This window comes from Ischnura elegans, chromosome 9 (genome assembly GCF_921293095.1).
Source record: "Ischnura elegans chromosome 9, ioIscEleg1.1, whole genome shotgun sequence".
In the NCBI taxonomy this organism is placed as follows: domain Eukaryota; kingdom Metazoa; phylum Arthropoda; class Insecta; order Odonata; family Coenagrionidae; genus Ischnura; species Ischnura elegans.
Window position 1 is genome coordinate 80,438,514 of NC_060254.1, and position 21,125 is coordinate 80,459,638.

Sequence of the window (21,125 nt, forward strand, 5' to 3'; positions counted from 1 at the left end):
TAACTAAAAACTAGATTTCCTGGAGAAAGGCAATAGTTTTTTGCTTCAACAAAATTTGCTTTGCAAAAAACATTTTCAACTTTATTATGATGTCTTGATTTTCGTTGAGAAGGAGCGCCGTAGTTACCAATGGATTGGTTGCAAATGGTGAATGTTTTTGGGCTCCGCCAGTCATTTGGAGTTGCCTTCAAATCAATTAAAAAACAAAATATTCGCATTGAAATAGTGCCTTTAATGAGTAATTGTTGATTATTAAGCTGTCACACCGTTCTGAGTGAAATAAAATTTGTTAAATCAATCTGTATCAAACCGGAGGGAGTTTCCTTAAATTATCTCTATACGATATAAATTCGTGAGATTTTCGGAGTATAGGAAATAAGACTAAAAAAAATGTTTTACAGATACTTCGAATTTAAACAACGAAGATAGTTCCATTACTGACAATGTTAACAGTGTTTTCGGTTTATTGAATGTCTGACCTGGATTGAAACTATCCCGTTTCCCTTTTCTTAGTATGATTTATGATTCACACAAACTCGACACAACATTTACAACATTTATAATTTTAGGAATTTCAATTTGCTCAAAAATTCAATAAAATGAAGTCTTTTCGGCACTATTTCCTTGTTTTGGTCGCATCTAGTTTTTTAAAAAATGTATGGAATAAGTTAAAATGTAAGCACTTGTAACTTTTTTTCGTAATTTTTAACTGATTTAAATGCATTGAAAGCTATGACTCGCTAACATTTTCCTCTATAATTACGGCTTGGAATTTGGAAAGTTCTGGGTAAGCAAATGGTTTAATGGTAGAGAGAGACACGCACAAATGCCTTTGCTTACTCAAAACAAAAGGCTGCGTGGTATTAGATCCCATTGAAATGAGAACTTCAAACACGATCTGAAAAAGCAGACCAATGAATATCGGAACTCTCCAGGCAAACAAAATCTTTGAGAAGGCAGGGAATGAGAGCACCAATCCATCGATATGTGAAGCCGGTATTCAATCTCTCTCCTAAATCTCGAAGTGGTCTTCGTATTTTTTTTTAGATCTATTCGGATTATGTTTGTTGCATCATTTTTCGTGGTCGGTATTTCAGCTGCAAAAAAATTGACGTCAAAAGAGACGGACTAGTGCTTTTTGCTCCTTGCGTGCGGTTCAAAGATTATTTTTCCATCGGCGATTCGGTTGTGGGCGAACTCCGGGGGTATTTTTAGGATCTCCTTCGGTTATTCGCGTGTTTCTCGTCCGCCAAACCTCATGCCTTAATCTGTCGTCTGGTTCCCCCTGCTTTTGTCTCTTAGAAGGGGGCGCCGCTGGACGCCTGCATCTGTTCGCGAGATACGGTCCGTCAACGATAATACCCCTCGGTCGGGCCTCACCCAGCTACGTGCGAGAGATTTAGGGGCAACGGAAACTCATGGCGGAGAACAGTGGCGTCACTAGAAATTTGGGGGGGGGGGATGGGATGGCCTGGGGTAGCGACCCCCCCATACCCTGTGAGGCAACGGAGGTCCAGGAACAAAATGACATGCCTGGATATACATTTCAAATCATTTTGGCACTAAAAATGTAACTTTAAGCAGATGCAGTTATTATATGTCAAAGCTAGACAATTGTTTTAAATATTTTTTTATATCTCTGAGGCTTGGGGGGGGGGGGGGGGATCTATCCCCTCATCCCCCCCATAGTTACGCCATTGGTGGAGAGGGTTGATGATGCACAGTGTTGTAATGAAATTTTGGGGGAGAAAGGGCTCGTAAAACTAAATCTTTGGAGTCTAGTAAAAAAAACTCTAATAAAAGGTTGTTATCAGTAAATGGAAGATCTATTTTTCAATCTGAAGGACTTTTATAAATCCATGATACAATAAAATAATTGGTTTGTATAGATTATTTGGTATTTTGAGGAGGCGACCAACAGCTTGGGTCATGAAGAAAGATCTGATGCTTTTCCAATGTATGCTGGTAGTGAAGGCTGCTCTGGTAATCTCCTCCGTGGTTGCTGAGGTTTCGGGGTAGGAGGGTATTTCAGGCTATGTCAACCTGAAAAGGACAGCATCGTAAAAACCATGCCATCCATAGAAAAGATGTAAAGAGAAATGTCGTCTCTCAAGAGAATAAATAATGCTGGGCCAATACCACTCTCGTACCAGTGTTCAACCCCAGTAATGCTAAAGAGGCACTAGCCTAAGCAGCTCCGTTAATATATTTTGTTATTTTGTCAAAGTGTAACATATTTTATGCAATTGTAATTATTTGTGTCTGAACTGAGCCACGATATTTAGCCCTTGAGAGATGGGTGGAGCACTTGAGCAGCCTTCACTTCCAACTTAGGTCATTTGTGCTTTATAGAATGTTGGAGAGAAACCTGGTGTTGGCCAGTGGTGCAGCGAGGGGGGGTTTTGGGGGATAAAACCCCCCCCAGAGCTCACAGAAATTTTTAAGCTAAATCAATTTTACTTAATTGGATTAATATTGCTTATAGAATAGTGTGAGGATTAATAAAATATCCCTCAGAAGGCCGTAAAAATCACCATTTTGAACCATTTATCTTAATTTTTTCCGGCGGAAGACCTCCGCACCTCCCGCTTACAGTGGCGGCTCGTGAGTCAAATGCTACGGGGGGCGCACTCCACCGGGGGGTCATAATTTTTTAATATTTCGTGTATTTTATTAAGTTTTTACGGCAATCTAGGAATTAAATTTTGTGATGCCATATGTTCCGTTTTTTTCAACAAAAATACCTAGTTCTCCTAATAAAGCTTGATTAATAAATACTAAATGCAGTAGACTCTCGGTCATACGGATCGGCTTAGTCCGGACTCTCGATTATACTGATCAATGATCTTGAAGAATAAAAATATATTTGCTGCGATATTATGCAAATACAAACGAAAATACGTAACTTTAGGTTTTAGCGCCTACATTCTTCGTGCGGATATGCCCGCAATACACTTCTGTTGTTCGCTTTGCAATCATAATGCGTTATTTGTCAAATCTATACAACATTTGCAATGATTTAGGTAGCAATGACACTTGTGACACCTGAGGAGGGAGGGGAGTGTCACAGACTTCCACTAGGCAAAAAACACTACTAGAATGCGCGCGCTTTGCTATTGCAGATGTACACTTTGATGGCGGTTTTCGCGTTGTTTCTTGAATACAGTATGATTTAAAATCAATAATTAAACATTTCTCACACATTTTTAACAAAATCTGAAATACTCACATGCCTTTAGTTATATTGCAGAAGTCCTTCCTTCGTTCCTTTTGTCCAGCAAAGTGATCAATTACAAGTTCGTTGAAATCAGCGCCGGACAACAATTTCTTTCCCATTGAACGCATGGCAAGGGCACTAGTCTATAAATAAACAAGGGACGACACAAAATAGGCCGACGTAAAATATGACCAAAAAGAACAAGGTGCCTGGACACAGAATTGGGACAATTTTTCCCTATATTTCCCTAAAAAAAACGAGCACTGTTGATTAATTCAAAATTGTCTTCTTGAATGTACACACAGCGCTAAGAAACTTCTTAATCGGCAATTACGCACAGTTAACTCCTCGAAAATGATGTCTGAACTCATTTCACTCCGTTCCTTCCGAGAATCTTGCCGTTACTATAAGGACGACTCAAGGGAGATAGAAGTCGTGGTCCACTAATGCTGATTCAGCTGACGGACGAATTTATAAGGTCAGCAAAGGCATTCAAACAAACAAGGACGTCACGGACCATCTCCTTGAGTCTAAGATTCATATGTGGCAAACACACGAGACGCCAACGGGTCGCATTTGGAATAACCATGTCTTCGAAATCATTGCCATGATATAATAGAATATAAATTCTAGATCGTAAAAGACGACGACTCTGAGCCACAGATAGGAGTTGTAAGGATCTCCGCACTGATATGAACTCTTCGAAGCCACTTAAATCAGACCGAAGTGGACATTTTCCGTCAGACAGCTACCGCTCTGCCGCTGAGGAATTAGGTGAACATGAACTAAAAAAACAAGGACGGCTAGAAAAATGATGAACCTACACACAAAAGGTGCGTTGTACGCGGCACTTCTTGACATTCATTGAATGACTCTATTTAAAGTCACGTTTTACGGGTTAAATCGTTAAAGTCTGATTCCGTACGTCCCTTTTCTGTGGCAGCACCAAGTAGACGCCAGATTATACGCCCGCCGGCCTGCGTAGCGATGTCAACTCACACGTCGCTCTGCGCATTTTCGGACGACGTCCCAAGACTTCCATAAGACACAACGTTAGACGCGTCATAGCACCAGCGGCCCCCACCACTACCACTCTCCATATAACTGCATGGGGATGGATTGGGACGTTCTGGCCAGCGCCCCACGGCTACAAATACGAACTTCTCGCGCTATTTCTTTTCGTGTTTTTCCAACACTTTCGATGTATGGGACTGAAAAAATACTTTGATTAATCAGATGTATAATTATAAATTAATAGATATTTATTATTTTTACTTTTTCAAATATTTGGGAGGGGCGGCGTCCGAGAGTCCTTATGGGCAAACCGCCACTGCCTGCTTACCCTGGTGGGTTTGCAATACCCCAAGCCCCTAAGTATTAGTTGCACCTGAAACCCCCCCTAGCCTTAATTCCTGGCTGCGCCCCTGGTGTTGGCATTAGCCTGCTCTTAACAAATACTGCAAAGGGTACCACAGATGATTGGTGTGCTGCGCTTAGTCTACCCTTGGCACAGTGCTGAAGAATAAATCGGGCAATCTACAGGATCTAAATCCTGTATGATGAATCTCTGTCACCATCAGGCAGGGGCGGATACAGAAAACACTCAAGGGGGGGGGGGGCACAAAAGATATATTGAGTTGCCTTTACTTTTTATCGCGATATCGCAATAAAAAATAATCAAGTCACAGGCAGAGTAAAATAAAATTTTAATTAATGTAATTATACACATATATAAGACAATGCCATCTTATGATATAAAAAAGTCACAATCGTGGTTCTGCCATGTTTGCCAATATGGCCGGACCCGCAAGGGAGGGGCGCGCGCCCCCCGCGCCCCCCATCTGTATCCGCCACTGCCATCAGGATTTGAACGTGGGCCCTCAGGGTGGGAAGCTGGCTCTCTAGTCACTATACTAGCAGTAATATGGTACTGGTGGTAAAATACTATTAGTAATCTACAATGGCTAATCAGAATGACCCTACGGGCAGCCAGATGATTTATAAACACGGACATATCTTGAACCAGCACGCCCTGAGGACGAGCCATTGAAACCTTGGATTTAACAACTCACCTGATCCGAATCCCTCAAAGTATTCATCCACATCGTTTGCTAGGAAAGCACGAAGTCTTATAAAATTGTTAAATGTTTGAAAATCAATTGGGATGATGACTCCACTAGCAATCATTACCAAACCCTAGAGATTGGATTTTTTCCAATACATATGTATGTCTATAGGTCCTCATTACCCCTGGGATTGCAGCCCCCCTTAAATACTCTTTGGAAGATGAAATTTTTGCATTATGAACTACCTATATTTTCTCTAAAATGGCTTTATCCTAAAATTTGAAGCAATTAACCATCTTCTTTGTTAAATTTATTCAAATAGTTTCATTACTATTGTTCTACAAATGAAAATTTCATTTGGCTCTAATCTAGCTCTTAGGGCCTTGAGGAACTACCCTGGCTGTCCCAAAATAGCTATTCCACTGCCTCTACCTATATGTTAAAAACATCTGCATATAAAATGGCATATTGCTCAATTTTCATTCTAGCACTGCCTAATGATTCTATATGAAATGACGCTTGATGTCTTTTAGACCTAGTCTTCTCTTTGCCTTGAGAGAACTCAACCAATATTGTGTTTTCAAAAATTCAGACATGTATTATATTGCTATTGTTTATAGGTATGTTCTGTGGCTTAGCAATTTTGGTCATTTCTGGGAAGACATCAATTAAATTCTCGGCCCATTATATCTTGTGCCTCTCTCCAATAAATTCCAGGGATTTCTTGTGCTTCTATCTAATACTTATTGTGGTTTTAACTTTAAATTAACATCATTGTATTGGATAGTTGTTGCATTACTCTGATGGAAGTACTCTTACCTAAGCAGCAATCAAAATCCCAACGATATCCAGATAACATTGCTGGCATTAACATATGACATCTGTGCTATATCTATGTTAATCCAATGAACATTATATGGATATCAATCAAATATCCAAAGGGCCCCCAAACAATGATGCTGCAATGTCCAACAGTGAACATGGAAATCCATATGACAACATCTCTTAGATATATTAACAACATCTAATGAGCAGATACCGGTGTGCTTACTGTGGTTTTTGGTAATCCCCAGACATGCTCTTTAAATTTATACAGAATATATGCTACCTATGGATACTGTTTGGAACAACAATTTTTTAATATCATGGATATGACAACACAACCCATCTATGTAACATTAATTTTACTACTCGTCGTGGATGTTACAAATAGAATATGTATGTAACATTGTCAAAATATTCATCACGTTATAGCAAAATGTTTTAGATATATCAACCTCATTTAGATATATGATGGATATCATCTGCTGCTAGGGTAAGCATTGGAATAATATTGGGTTGAAATAATCTTTTGTCTGTGTGGCCTTTCTCAGATGGAAGGAGGCCTGATGACGGGAGCACCCCACTCTGTTCCCATGGCAATTGCATCACCTCCACTGCCCCCATGGGCAGCAGCCACTATCCCTGGGGCCAATTGCTGCAATGTGGCACCTAGAGGGCCCTTTGACACCGAGGATGACTTCAGGCTGGGAGAGAGAAGAGCCCTAGGAGGACACCCAAGGCAGAGGAGGCGACGTCAAACGGAGGAGGAATTAAGACGAGAGGTAAGCCCCATGAGGAACTCACTCATGAGTCAGGGATGAATTACAAGCAGTGGCGGCGCATGCGTATACGCATACTATTAGCAAGTGAACACCCAAAGATGAATGAATTATAAAAGAAAACTATTCCTTTGCAACGAGAAGGATAAGAATCCTGTCTGCATATGCAAGAAACATGAAGCTCCGAACGCCACAGCTGTCTCCTTTTCGAATTCACCGCTCTACAAGCGTCGATCCCGTGGCATCGTGCAGGGCGCATTTTCGGTCTATGCGATCGCTTACGGGTGCTCTGGCGGGACGAAGTGAGCGGGGGGGGGTATGTACAGTTCAAATGGGTGATGGGAGCAGACTGAAAACGATGGGAGTGCGCACGCGCATATTTTTGGTGAGTGACTCGCAGGTAGTGTAGTGGTGTAGACGCCACCTACACTACCTGCGCCCAGGATCCTAGTCCGCCTACAGAGTCATCTGTATGGACGTTTTCTACATTACTTCCTCATAGGGTGTAAGGAAAAGGCAATGAATTTCACCTACCGTCACTTGTTAAGGTGTGTTTAAAATAATTATTTTCATGCATGCTAATATTATTTCTGTTCATGCAATTTTAAGAATAGAATATGCCAGTGATATGTTTTGCTTGCTATGTATCCTATTACAACGAAATATGATGCTCATGGATTAGTATTAACATAATATAATTAAATCATCCTATATCTGCTCTAATGCACACCCTAAACAAATTACCACCAGCCACCACTGATTACAAGGCATTTCCGTGGGCATGGTTTACATTCTAACCCCCTTGGGAAAGGTTGGAGCAGGACACTTTGTGGCACTATCCAGGAGATTGGGGGGAGGGAATCTATTTACCGTATTTGATGGCATACATATTTAGGTCATTTTAGCTGTCTTGGTCACGGGCGTATCCAGCGTAGGGCAGGGGAGGTTAGCTGCCCCCCCCCCCTAGAAGCGAAAATCGCAAAAGTCTTTAAGCAAAATCAGTACTGAATTGAAACGAAAGTATTAAATAAATCTTCTTTAAACCCACGAAAAATGATATGTATTAGTGTAAGATATGTAACTAAAATTAAACTACATATTTTTTCAAGGGATAAATATCTTAAACTAATAAAGCGCTGTTATAATTTTCTTAAAATTTTGGTTTCATTCACCTCTTCCATGCTAAAATATCACAACTTGGCTTGCCCCCCCCCCCCCCAGTTATAACCCTGGGTACACCCTTGGTTTTGGTTGAGAAAGGGAGTTAGAGGGGGCAGCAAATGTTGTGCCACAAGGAATGTCTGGTCAGCTTGGCACCCACTTCAAAGGCAACATGCCACACTGATTTCAATCTATGTTCAGAATAATGAAAGCCATTGTAAAGCATGTGGGAAGAAATAATTCTTGTTGTATATTTAGTTGGCTTGTAATGCAGCATATTTTTGAGTCACATGCATTAACATTTGAATTATAACGGATTATTTTCTCCATGAAGGCAGTAACTCTTATTGGTACATTAGGGTGATTCTCACAGGTTTGCATGTGAAAATTATACTCTCTACATTTCGTAAATCATTGATGTTTTTATTGATGCACAAAGGTTAAGAAAAGACTTCGCTGTTTCACAAAATAAAATATATTTGCGACCGGTTTCGATACAGCGTATCATCATCTGGCAATTACAAGTATCAGTACATAGAATTTATACCCTTGAAGGCATTAGAGGGGCGGTAGAATGGAGGTGGAGAAAGGGGGGAACTTCGGAGTACCCATTATTGGATGCAATTAGTTTGATTGTGTTTAGCTCCTTCATTCTGTTGTAATTCGACAATGGAATCAATCATAGTCTGTGAAGCATACAATGTATTGCTGATAGTCTATTAACCCATTCTATGTTTTTATTGCCTCTCCATGATCAGGTGGCTTTTCTGCAAGTGGGTCTCAATCGGACAAGGATGAAGGTATCACAGGCACTGGAGAGCTTGGCTTCAAGAGTGGAGACATATGCAGAGTATGATCCGTTTCTTACTCCACCACAACCATCCAACCCTTGGCTCTCTGATGATGTGCAATACTGGACTCTGAATGCGCCAGTGTGAGTTGAAATATTCCTTTTCCTGTCCACGAAATGTTTAAACTCACTTTTACTGCTGGTCTCCATAATCAATTGCATGTTTTTCTCCCAGAGAACATGCTGATGTGGTTATTTTCACTAGGGCTTAGATTTCAAAACTGTTTTGCCATCCATCACAAATGAACAATATTAATCCATCTGTAATATAGACCATACATCCTTAAAAATTTCACTAGTGCAAAAGGGCGACATTTATTGATGGCGACAAGAGGTTATTTCCATTCAGTGAGTGTTGCTATGGGGCCAAACAGAAGTTGTTATGTAATATTTTTAATGTTTTTTTCTGGCTCGAAATTGCTCAAATAGTCCAGTTAGTAGAGCTAAGGTGCACACAAAGCCTCCACAATGGACATAGACGGATAACCAGAAATGTCCAAATAACGACGGACATATAATAAATATAATAAAACATTAATATAATAAATAATAATTAATATTAATATAATAAATCTCATGTTGTTTTGCACATGCCCAATCCCAGACCCTTAAAAAATATGCAAGATTTTTAATATGGTCCCATTATCATTGTGTTCGTTTTGTATTACGAGGTATCCTTGTGCCCCCCCCCCCCCCAAGAACAAAACCTTGGATACGGCCTTGCCTGTGCCCCCCTCCCAGAAAGAAATCCTGAATCTGCCCCTGACTATGGAAATTGTTAACCCCCTTCTTCAAAGACTTAAATTTCCATGGTGGAAAAAGTCAGTTGACCAAAATCTGTCTTTACATTTACCAATTAACTTCAGATTGATGTGAATTGTTTTACCCTCAAAGTCTCATGGCAATTTCTGTTTTGCTCCCAGAAAGCTTAAGCCCTATTCAGGAACATGTCAAGCATTTGGAAGAAGAGACATATTATTTTTTTGTGAAAGACTAAATACTGTAGAAGTAATACCATTTCCTCAGGAGTGATGAAACATTTTATATAATCTCGAGTATAAAAGTGAAACTAACTCAAAATATAATAAAAAAATATTTTTACATCCTGGGCCATAGTTAACTCTTTCTGCTGCTGCAGGCTGCTGTGAACATTCCTTTACATCCTCCCTACCATGCACTTGGCATTTTCGCTGCATGTGACGAGTAGGATTCCGGAGGTTGTGTCGTATTTTACAATTGTATACATTATACCTCCTCCTCAAGTACTTGAGGAGGCGGTATAATGGAAACGTAATGCAAATATTACGTAATGCATGCTTGTTGGCCAACCTGGCAACATGTCTGCCTCCTCCCCCCGGCCAATAATCCTGGCTATTGCCCTGTTGACATAGAATAAAAATTGGGCTGATATATCAGCACTTTGTGTATTCTAAGGCGAAAGCTGGAGGCCTATATATCAATACCTTGAGTGTCTTAGGTTTTATTGGTATGGCAGATGCAGCAGCGAGGCCTGACTAATCTTAGAAGTCAGCCCACTTTCCATTGCTTGCCTAAAATCTTAGATCTATCCGAGGTGCTTGAAAACTTGTCATTTGTCTCTTTTTGTGTATTAATGGGAAACAGTAAGAAATCATTCTGATTTATGGGTCATGGAAATATGGCCCAAATATTAAAAATATGTAGGTAGACAATGCTTTCAAGGTCTCAATGGATCTTCAACTGTGATACAAAATATAGCTCACATGATTGCTTTTTTAAGGCCATTAACTGAGGAGACCAACTGCTCAATTTTGATATTTCAGCCCTTGTTGGTTTATGTGACTTGAAACAGTATTAATGAGAAATTTCAGTTTGTCCTATTTCAACCTGTAAATGTACTGTATAATCGTAGAGGAGGCTTACATAGTAATGAAAATAGTATAAAAAATCATTTAGGAATTACTTTATTATTAGTTCACCAGGTGCGATAAATTTCTTGAGCTTCGAATTAGCCTCTAATTATATTCCCGCCGGCATTGTTTTACCTTCACTGGCAATGAGACTCAGAAGTCTGTGTTAAGATTGTGAATGAGTAGGATCTTGGGCCTTAGGAATCACAATCATTCTGATGTAAAAGTATTGCATCTACTATTTAATGCTTTTAATTTTACACGTGCGTACCTAGACTTGCCAGGCCTCCAAAATTTAACGAATTGCATGCACATTATTCCATTACTTTATCGGAAAAAAATGTAACTGGTCTAACACTTAAATAAATGTTACTTTTCTGAAATTATACCTATTTTATTAAATTACATATTATGATCATTCTCGGATTTCATTTCCCCATTCCACCACCATGCAGCTTCCTCGATTCTTTAAACAGGCCGTGTAATTATGTTGCGGTTTGAAAATAGGCGGTAAAATTCGTTTCTTCAAATGCTCAAAAGGTTGCGCTGGCGTGAAGAAATTTCTCATGATGTCCGCTAGAGGCGCTAATTGCATTAAATTTTTTTCTTACCTCGTCATTTAAAATTTTGTGATGTTGAGTCGTTTGAGTTTTGGAAACATGCTTTACAGTTCATAACTTCCCGTGAATGTAACATGTTAGTGTGCCATCATATTCAAAGCATCGTAAAGATATTCGTTGCTGACAGTTGACTGTTGCTGTGTATCTTCTGAATTCCTGTCGCCCGTTGATATATTTCACGACATGCGCTCAACTAGCCCAAATGATCGAAATTTACTTGTGGGCCTCATCGTGAGAGCATTCTACCCATGTAAGTAAGATGAAGTAGGAATATATTTCAGAAAATCACATTTTAACTCACTGATTGTATAGTGTAATAAGCCGCTGCGTACTGGAAGGAGTCTCCCGGGATGGCAAACGGCATGAAAACATTATCATCGGGGAGTTCCCCATCCGGCGAGAATCCCATTTTTTACTCACTGATCGTATAGTGTAATAAGCCGCTGCGTACTGGAAGGAGTCTCCCGGGATGGCAAACGGCATGAAAACATTATCATCGGCGAGTTCGAAACATCAATTCGAGAGAGACTTGTTTGAAAAGGTAAGTTACCGAGCTCATCTGGAATTCCTAATTTAACAATGAGTAAAAGCGCGATAATCGGGAAAGTATGGAAACTAACTGGCCAAATGTGTTATCTTTTTAATGTTTAGAAGTATATTTAATAATTATAAGTTTATTGATCCCAGGATGTGATTAAACGAGTCATAAAACATCTACAACACCTGTAATATTCAATAAATTACAGTAAGGTAATAAAATTTCATATACAGAATGAAAAGCGTGCAACTGTCAATACTGAACAACTAGTTGCAATATTAAATACATAAATTACCCTTAAATATACTTCTAACCATGGTGAAATAAAAACACAGTACTATTCCACAAACTTATATTTTTGCAGTCTACTAGTTCGACGTTTACACCGTCATTATCAAGACTAACGTTAGTCTTGATAATGACGGTGTAAACGTTGAACTAGTAGACTGCAAAAATATAAGTTTGTGGAATAGTACTGTGTTTTTATTTCACCATGAATATTTCATTGTTCCACCAGGTAACGCCCAAATCTGTTGATTTTACTTCTAACCATTTCAAAGATAATTCATTAAGCCAGTTTGTTTCCATATTTTCTATAACATCACACTCTAATTTATTGTTAAATTAGGAATTCCGGATGAGCTCTGCAACTTACCTTTTCAAACAAGTCTCTCTCGAATTGATGTTTCGAACTCGCCGATAATAATGTTTTCATGCCAATAGGGTGGTTTCCTATTATTTTTTTATTGCCTAAATCGAAAGATTATTACTCCTGGAGTACGTATTTCACGCTTTTAGATTTTTAAATGACGATATCTATTTTTCGCGATTAAATGAAAAGTGAAAATTTTCAAGCGCGCGAAAACGCGACGGCAAAGTATGAATGTCGGGAAGTCTCTCCGCGTGACGTATTTCTGGTTCCCCCTCCCGCCCTGCGAGGTGACCTTGAGGCGAGGTTTAGCTCTGATACGACGCAGGCTGCTAGCGGCTAGCCTAGTACCCTGCTGGCTGGTAGCGCTTGGCTTAAATAAGGATTATTAATAACTTATCAGACGAGGAAAACTTTCCGACCTTAGCCAGTTTTAATAAGTGATTGTTAAGACATGTTTCCCTGAGCTCTGCGCCTCATGCATGCATTGGTAACCTCAGACGACGTATAACTCCTATCTTCTCGTATAGAAACTAGGTCCCTGTGACGTCACGTGGAGTGGCATCGCATGGGCGCCAATCTGGACCTTTTCAAATGAGGATAAAAATGGACCATTGCCATTCGTCTAACCCGGTATTTCTAAAACAAAATAATTTGTATATTATGAATACACTAATGGTGGGTAACGAATCGCAATAAATGCCTTTCGTTTTCTTTGATGAAGGAAACCACCCTATTGCCATCCCGGGAGACTCCTTCCAATATGCAGCTGCTTACAATATACGATCCGATATCGTTGACTAAAAAATGGAGTAAATATAAAAGAAAAATAATTTTGCCTTAAATCCGGGGAGATTATTTGCTCCTTTAATTCCATTAGGTAAATGAGTTTATAGCTTGCATCCTGCAAATGATGGTCCTTAAGCGTACAAGGAGAGATTGTGAGCCACAAGTCTGAAGTCACTAGTAACAGCTGACCTGTGCACATTATTATTCATATTCAGACTAGGGTATAAAGTAGTATACTGTAGTATTAAAATCAGAAATGTAAAGGATCGTTCTTATTAAGTAACATCCTGATGCTGCATGGGGACATATTTATCCCCAGTTAGGGATTCATCAATGTTAGCACCCATGAATTTGGAAGAAGAGGAAGCTGAGTGATATAGGTAGAGATATTTATGCCTACCATTGACTGCCTAAGGTAGAACAGCTCGTTTTAAAACTAGTAAACCTGGATTGAAATCTTAATAAAATACTGCAATATGCCTTGAAGCAGGCTTGGTATCTGCCATCGCAAAATATAAGTAGGTGGGGTGAAACCCCTAAGAAATGGAGTCATGTAAATACGACGCGGGAAACTACAAGACAACGGTTAGGAGGTTATGTCTCACTTCCCAGCGCACTTTAAACATAGTCGGAAGGATGATTAATGAGAAATGTCTAAAGTAGTACTTCAGAATATATAAATTATTTCCTGTATTTTGTATATTAAGGATTGATGAATATAATTGGTGATGATACTGGTTTGCACTCCTCTCAAACTGTGTGTGAATTTCTTTACAGTGTGGAAGTGCCTACTGAAAAAAGGGTTCGTCGATGGGCTCTCTCCATGGAAGACCTTGTATCAGATCCAACAGGTATTCAAGTTTCAATATCGTTGTTCCAAATTTATTATTGTTTATATTTGATTCATAATAGTTATCAAAGTGTAGCTACGATTTCTAAGTCAGTATCTACTGCTGTTAATTTTTTATTTGTCAAGTCATTTTTTTTAAATTATATAATTTTTAACTCGGAAGGCAATGTGCGACTTTATCATTGAATTATTTCTAGAGATTAGAAACATAGTCTATGGACATCATAGTATATTCAGGGCAGAGAAAAACTGTACCAAAATTTTAACCCAGAATGACTGATGCCAGTAGGAACCGAAGTTACCAATGATTTTTTGTTCAAAAAGGCATCATTTCTTCACTAAAGAAACTTTGAGCCTAGCACTCCTATTGGTCATGAGTTTGCCCTGCTGTCGAATGGCTTGGATGCATCGCGATCTGCAGCAGGCAAAACAAGCAAAGTCATGAGTTATCCAGATCATCCAACAACAGGGCAGCCTTGCGGCCAATCAGAGTGCTTGGCTCAAAGTTTCTGTGGTTTATAAACGGTGTGTTTTCAACGTAAACATTATTGGTTTATTTTGTTTCCTAGAGGCATTGGCTGTCCAAGGTTTAAATTTTGTGACGCAATTTTTTTCCACCCTTTAGAATTGTAAATGGCAGCTCTCTCCCATGAAACTTATCATCTTTGTTTTATCACAGGACTTCAGGAGTTCACATGGTACTTGTATAAAGAGTATTCCCATGAAAACATTCGTTTCTGGCTTGCTGTTAGGGACTTAAGAAGAGCTGCTCAATCCCAAGTTCAGGATCGAATGAAGAACATTTTTCAGTGAGTATGCTTGGAGTTTTATCAGCTACATTTAAGAATTATTTTTATGTCATAAGAGTAACCAAAGCATTGCCAGTTATGTATTCACATGTTATAACATTTCACGGTATTGTACTTTCAACATTCAAGACCATTACCATGTAGGTATTGTGAGATGTTCTGGCCCAATGTTGGATGGTAATATATTTTCATCCTTCCTAAATGCATGAATTTTAATGCATAGTAAATTCAGACTAATTTTTGTAAGGTCAAAGTAGAATTGGAAAATGAATGTAGCTTCCAAGTCGGATTTGAGTCGACATCAAGACTTGAGGTCTGTTCTGGAATATGGCCTATTGTGTTCGATGGTATTTTTTAATTACCGTATTTCTCCATATATAATCCCCCTCTGAATATAGTCCCCCTCCCCTAATTTTGAGGCTTCAGTTTCGGGAAAAGTTAAAAAAATGTGTTTGAATATAGTCCTCCCCTTTACTATTAACACAGGCATTTTTGGAAAAAAAGGGAGGGACTATATTCAGACATATACGGTATGTCCTAGTAATAGTAATTTTCTCATATGCAGAGAAGTATATTTTATCATATTTTCAAGCTTCTAGGGTACTAAATTCTTATTTTTCATTTTACCAAAAGGGAATTATGGCCAAGTCTCAATTTATCAATTATATTTGTGACACCTTTATAAGGTATAGGATCTTCACTAGTTCTAATGCAATACATAAACATTTGATGACATTGGATCAGTTGCGATGTAAATGTAAATCTCTCATTGATTGATTACCTCTCTATTTTAATTAGGGAGTTCCTAGTGCCAGGTGCACCATGTGAAATCAACATTGATGGCCAAACAATGGAGCGTGTGCAAGCTTGCCTGGGACACTTTTCAAAGGAGGAGAAAGCCATGGAAGCAGATGAAGATGCCTCTCCTTCAGAAGCAAGCTCTGTAAGTTTGAAACAGTCTGCTGATTCATTAGCCTTTTAATTTCCCTGTTAAAGATTTCCCTTTCCCATTAATCATTTAAGTGGAGAATGCAACTTTTTCCAACTCCTCTTTGGCGGGAAAGCAATGGCTAGCTGCCAAATTCTTAATTTTGATATTTTTCAGGTACTATTGCTTTTAGTATTTTAATGGTGTACTTTTATTTTTACTTGCTATAAAATACTTCATTATAAATTTGCAATTTTATTTTTTGTATGAGGGCCGTTTTTTTTTTCAACCTCTGATGGGTCATGATTAGAGATGTGCGAATAGTATCCGTGAATACTCGAATACCTCGAATACTAGAAAGTATTCGATATTCGAGGTCTCGAATAGTTATGCGAAAAGTACCGCCTCGAATACCTCGAATACTTTGAATTTCGCGTCGTACACTGTCGCATGCACGTCGTTGGTAGTTGACTCGGAAAAATGTAGAGAACTCGAGTCTTTTAGTGCATGCTGCGCCGTTTTAGGCAAGTTGACGAACTACATCAAATTTGCGGGTTAGAGCGGTGAAAAGAGTTCGACGTGGGGAACCTCAATTGATCCGGGTGAAAAAATCCGAAAATCCCCGGTTTCCCCCACCAGGAGAACCTCAGTGCCGTGGGATAGTAACTACGTAGCACAATTCCCAAAACCCCCTTCCCCCTCCATCCATCAGCCCTCGGCCCCTCCTCCGACGCTTTCCTCCTCTTCGAAATCAAACAAAAGGCCCCAACTCGCGCAGGTTTCCTATAAATGGGACGAAGTGTTTACCATGTGTCATTTATGGCTAATAAGGACAGGCACTTAGTTTGAATCTTTTCCAGGAGATGAGACTACCATAGGGAGAAACTCAGTGCCGTGGGATAGTAACATTGGCGCATTTCCCACGATCTGCTATCCCCCTCCATTCAGCACTCGCCTCACCCACTCTGACGCTTTCCTCTTCTCTGAAATGAAACAAAAGGTCCTCGCTCGCGCAGGGATCGCATTACGAAGACCTTAGCTTCGAAAAAAATATCAAGTTACACGAGAACAATAAAGACGTGTCTCACGCCCCCCTTTTCTAACCCACTGACCTTTTTCTGCCTACCTGCTTCGAAGTTCCCCATTTCTGGAGGTCAACTGCTGCATGAGTACCGTGGGATAGTTACATTAGCGCATTTCCCAAGATCTGCTATCCCCCTCCATTCAGCACTAGCTCCCCTCTGAGGCTTTCCTCTTCTCCGAAATAAAAAGAAGGTCCCAGCTCATGCAGGAATCATATTACGAAGACCTTAGCTTCGATAAAATATCAAGTTACACGAGAACAAAAGAAATGTGTTTCGCCCGCCCCCCCCCCTTTTCTCACCCACTGACCTTTTTCAGCCTACCTGCTTCTAAGTTTCCAGTTTCTGGAGGTCAACTGCTGCATGAATCACCTATTAGCCCAAAAGGTGTCTAACAATGACTTTCGGCAATTGATATTACACCTTTGTTGGATTGAAATATTAGTAATGTGCGCGTAATTTAAAAAAGAACAAGACCGAACGCGATGCATTTCTGACTGTATTTAAGCATTTTACGCGAGGAAATAATGTCAAAATAGGACGGAGACTCGGCATTCTGGCGAGACTCAATATGAGCAGCAGAGCTTCTCGGAAGTTGATGCGGTATTTTTTCCGAAAACATATATCAAGTTACAATTTATGAGTGGTGCTATAAATCTTTATTGTTACAGTCCCAGGCGAAGGGATTTTTCTCAGGATATTTGGTTTCTCCCTGATAGCAATTCCAATTCATCTTCTTATCTCGTGAGAACTCCCAAAGATGGACTGAAAATAATTGAAGAAAATCCGGTGGAGAAGAGCTTGTATATTACAAAATGCCTCAGATTGTCAGCTAGCACTTGGCAGCAGGAGTGGGGTAAAGCGACGTTAGTTGAATTAATTATATGCCCAGTTGTTTCCATAAAATTAAAATATTCCATTAATCAGCTAAATTCCTGTTCGAATCCTTTAAAGGAAATCAAAATTACTCCCCAAAATCTTGTGTTGCCTGCTGCATAGGCAACGGAGTCAAACATTCCAGCATTCATCGTTTAGTATTCGAGGTATTCGAATATTCGAGCAATGATTTAATATTCGAATTCGATATTCGAGTTCAAGAAATCTGCTATTAGACCCATCTCTAGTCATGATCAGAAGATGAAGAGATTGATTAAAAATTATGTCATTGCTAAATGTTGAGCATACTTGTGGTGTCCTTTTGACATAATTCCCTCGGCAATTGAGGAATTGGAATGGAATTCATGGAACATTCTGCCAATGACTTCCAATGAATTATGCCTTTGTCCTTAAGCTCATTGCCTGTTTGAAAAGCCTTGCCATCTCACCACTTCTTCATTTCGGCATAAAAATGGAAGTCCCCCGGCACTAGGTTGGCATTGCATGGTGGGTGATCGAAAATGTCCCATTGAAATTGCTCAAGGATCAGTTGGCCTGCATCAGCACTCAGATGACAGTTGTTGTCATGGATCAGAACACTTCCAGAAGTCAGCATGTCTCATCTTTTGTTTTGAATGGCAATGGACATAATGTTTCACACTCTAGCCTCAATTCATTAAAGGAAAATTCTCCTTTATCGGCATAAAGGTCAAGACATGTCAATGGTGAAGCTATTCTCGAGTTTTCTGGCTGCCTCTCCACAGTGCACACTTGGCGGTGGAACCAATTGTGGCAGTGTAGTTAATGAGATTTCTTCTAATCTTAAACTAACAATGTACGGCAAGAAATGACTTGAGCAAGTGGTGCGGAGGACTCGCAATTGCCCTACCTGCGCAGTATCCGCCTATCGCTTATTTTGTGTTTTTGCTCAGCTATAGGAGGTTGAAAAATAAAACCTCCCTCATATTTGATCACTTATATTTGTAGGAGCTATTTTTCTTATTACTGAAACAAAAATCAGAGTAGGTGTCTTTATTACAGTTCATCATGTCTCTTTGATAGAGCACCAACTAGGGACACTGACATGTTGTTCTTTGTGAATTGATCAAATTTGGTAGAATGGTAATGTTCGGTAATATAAGAAAAAATATGCCATGAGATTCAGATAGATATGTATGATTATTCACCTCAATGACAGCAACTGTAACAGCAATTTTCTCGCTCTTTGTCTAACCACTTTTTTTATTTTTGTGATCTGTAGCAGGTTTCTCGTTGCTCTACGGCCATTGGAGGTCTCTCACCACGATTTGCCTTTGATGCAGCAGCAGATCACGTGTATGCACTGCTCCTTCAAAAAGACTGTTACCCGCGCTTCATCCGTTCCCCTCACTACAAGGCCCTCCTTGCCAATGGTATCCAGCCATCTACCAAAAAGAGGTTGTCTACTTATGGAGTGTTTTTTCTTTCCATAGTGTCTGTAGAAGCATGTGAGTGTGATTAGGAAAGTTTTTATGGTTTGAGTTAGTTATTCTCTATGCTATCAGGTTTGTTGGTATAACCTTATTTCCTTTCCAGTACTGATATCAAATTGTTTGAGCCCATTTTGTGCTACTCAGGAAAGTGAACCTCTAGGTGAAGGGTATTGCAAACTTGTGTCACTCTGGAAAATGTGGGATGCATTATTGTTGATGGGTTTAAAATGTGGAAGCACTAATTTTTTTGCAATATCTACTCCGTAAAAGAATCAAATTTAACTTTTTAATTGTTATGCTCTGAGCACTCAGAATGAGTACAAATTACATGGTTTCCAAAACACTGAATAAATGATAAGACCAGGAAATCTCAGGGAAATATGTTTTCATTAGAAATATTTGAGAGTAATTAAATTGACTATAGAATTTCCTGTGGTGTCAATTTTTAACACATTAGCAGTATTAATGTGTCTCTTTCTGCAAGTTTCGTCGCTGAATTACCCTTGTGTTGCTGTGTTTTTTCTCCTGTAATCAACGCAATTAGGTACAATGTTTTTTATACAATTACATTGAGTTCTTATTGGTCTGTAAATCTAAGGCATGAAGAACGTGCTTTTATCGGCAAGTTGTGAAGTCAAATAGGGTAGTTTTCTTCATCAAAGAAAACAGAAGGCATTGATTGCGATTCGTTACCCACCATTAGTGCATTCATAATATACAAATTATTTGGTTTTAGAAATCCCAGGTTAGACAAATGTTAATGGTCAATTTTAAACTCATGCGAAAAAGACCATTATGCACAAAGGGTAAGAAAAAGACTTTGCTGTTCCACAAAATAAAATGTATTTGCAACCAGTTTTGATGCAACATATCATCATCTGGCAATTTCACATATGACTCATGCAGTTTTGGGGTAAACTTAGTCTTGATAGTCAAACTTCCTTAATATGAATATGGGACTGCAATACTTATGAATTCACTGTGAAAAGGGTTCATCTAATCAAGTTATGTGGTATAAATTAACAATGAGTAGCAAGTAGGCTCCTAGAGAAGTTTGGTTGAAATATTTGCAAGCTGTACAAGAATTGTGTGATGGGTTTGATTTTGAAAATATTATGTGCATTTAAATTTTTCATTGACTATGTTCCCAGGTTTTTCAACTTTGGGGGTCCAAACAAGAAGAAGGTGTCCTCGTCAGCTGCGCCTGGTTCAGGAGCTATGGGGAAAAAGAAAGGAGCTGATGACCGAAGTCTTTCTGGTTCCATTCATGACCTAGCTGCCAATGCGGTTCGCCCTCCCTTAAATCAGCAGAGGGTCACTCCAGGTGCTGAGCAGGTCCCATGGTGAGTACTGAGCATGGAATGTGGACTTCTTAGTTTACTTTTGTATTTATTTTGTGGTGGTGACTGTAGTAAGTATGCCTTGAACTCAGTACATCATTATAGAATGCATAAGAAGAATGAAGGAGAGTGAAATATTTTTTTCAGTAACATTTAAATTTACTTTTTATTATTAAATCTTCTGTATATTTCAGTGTGTATGGCAACTTTTTGACCGAGAAAAGTCCTCTCAAAAGTTGGGAGTTGCCATATTTGCTGAGTCTGGTCTCATATTGACAGTTTCCAAACTTTTGTAGTGGCATTCTCAATCTATGGTCACTGTATAGGGTTCCTATGCTCAAATTAGGTATGGGTCAGTTCAGTTCTTGGTTTCACTGTTTGCTGAAGT

The 21,125-nt window shown here is 39.3% G+C and overlaps 1 protein-coding gene across 1 annotated transcript in view; it reads left to right on the forward strand.

Moving 5' to 3' along the window:
• Positions 1-21,125, forward strand: part of LOC124164972 — a 135,117-nt gene that overhangs the window by 77,765 nt on the left and 36,227 nt on the right. The window contains exons 9-15 of the mRNA XM_046542211.1: positions 6,657-6,887; positions 8,804-8,979; positions 14,158-14,231; positions 14,910-15,039; positions 15,838-15,982; positions 19,187-19,362; positions 20,549-20,740. Coding sequence (XP_046398167.1) covers positions 6,657-6,887; positions 8,804-8,979; positions 14,158-14,231; positions 14,910-15,039; positions 15,838-15,982; positions 19,187-19,362; positions 20,549-20,740 — 1,124 coding nt within the window. The remainder of the gene's footprint in view (positions 1-6,656; positions 6,888-8,803; positions 8,980-14,157; positions 14,232-14,909; positions 15,040-15,837; positions 15,983-19,186; positions 19,363-20,548; positions 20,741-21,125) is intronic.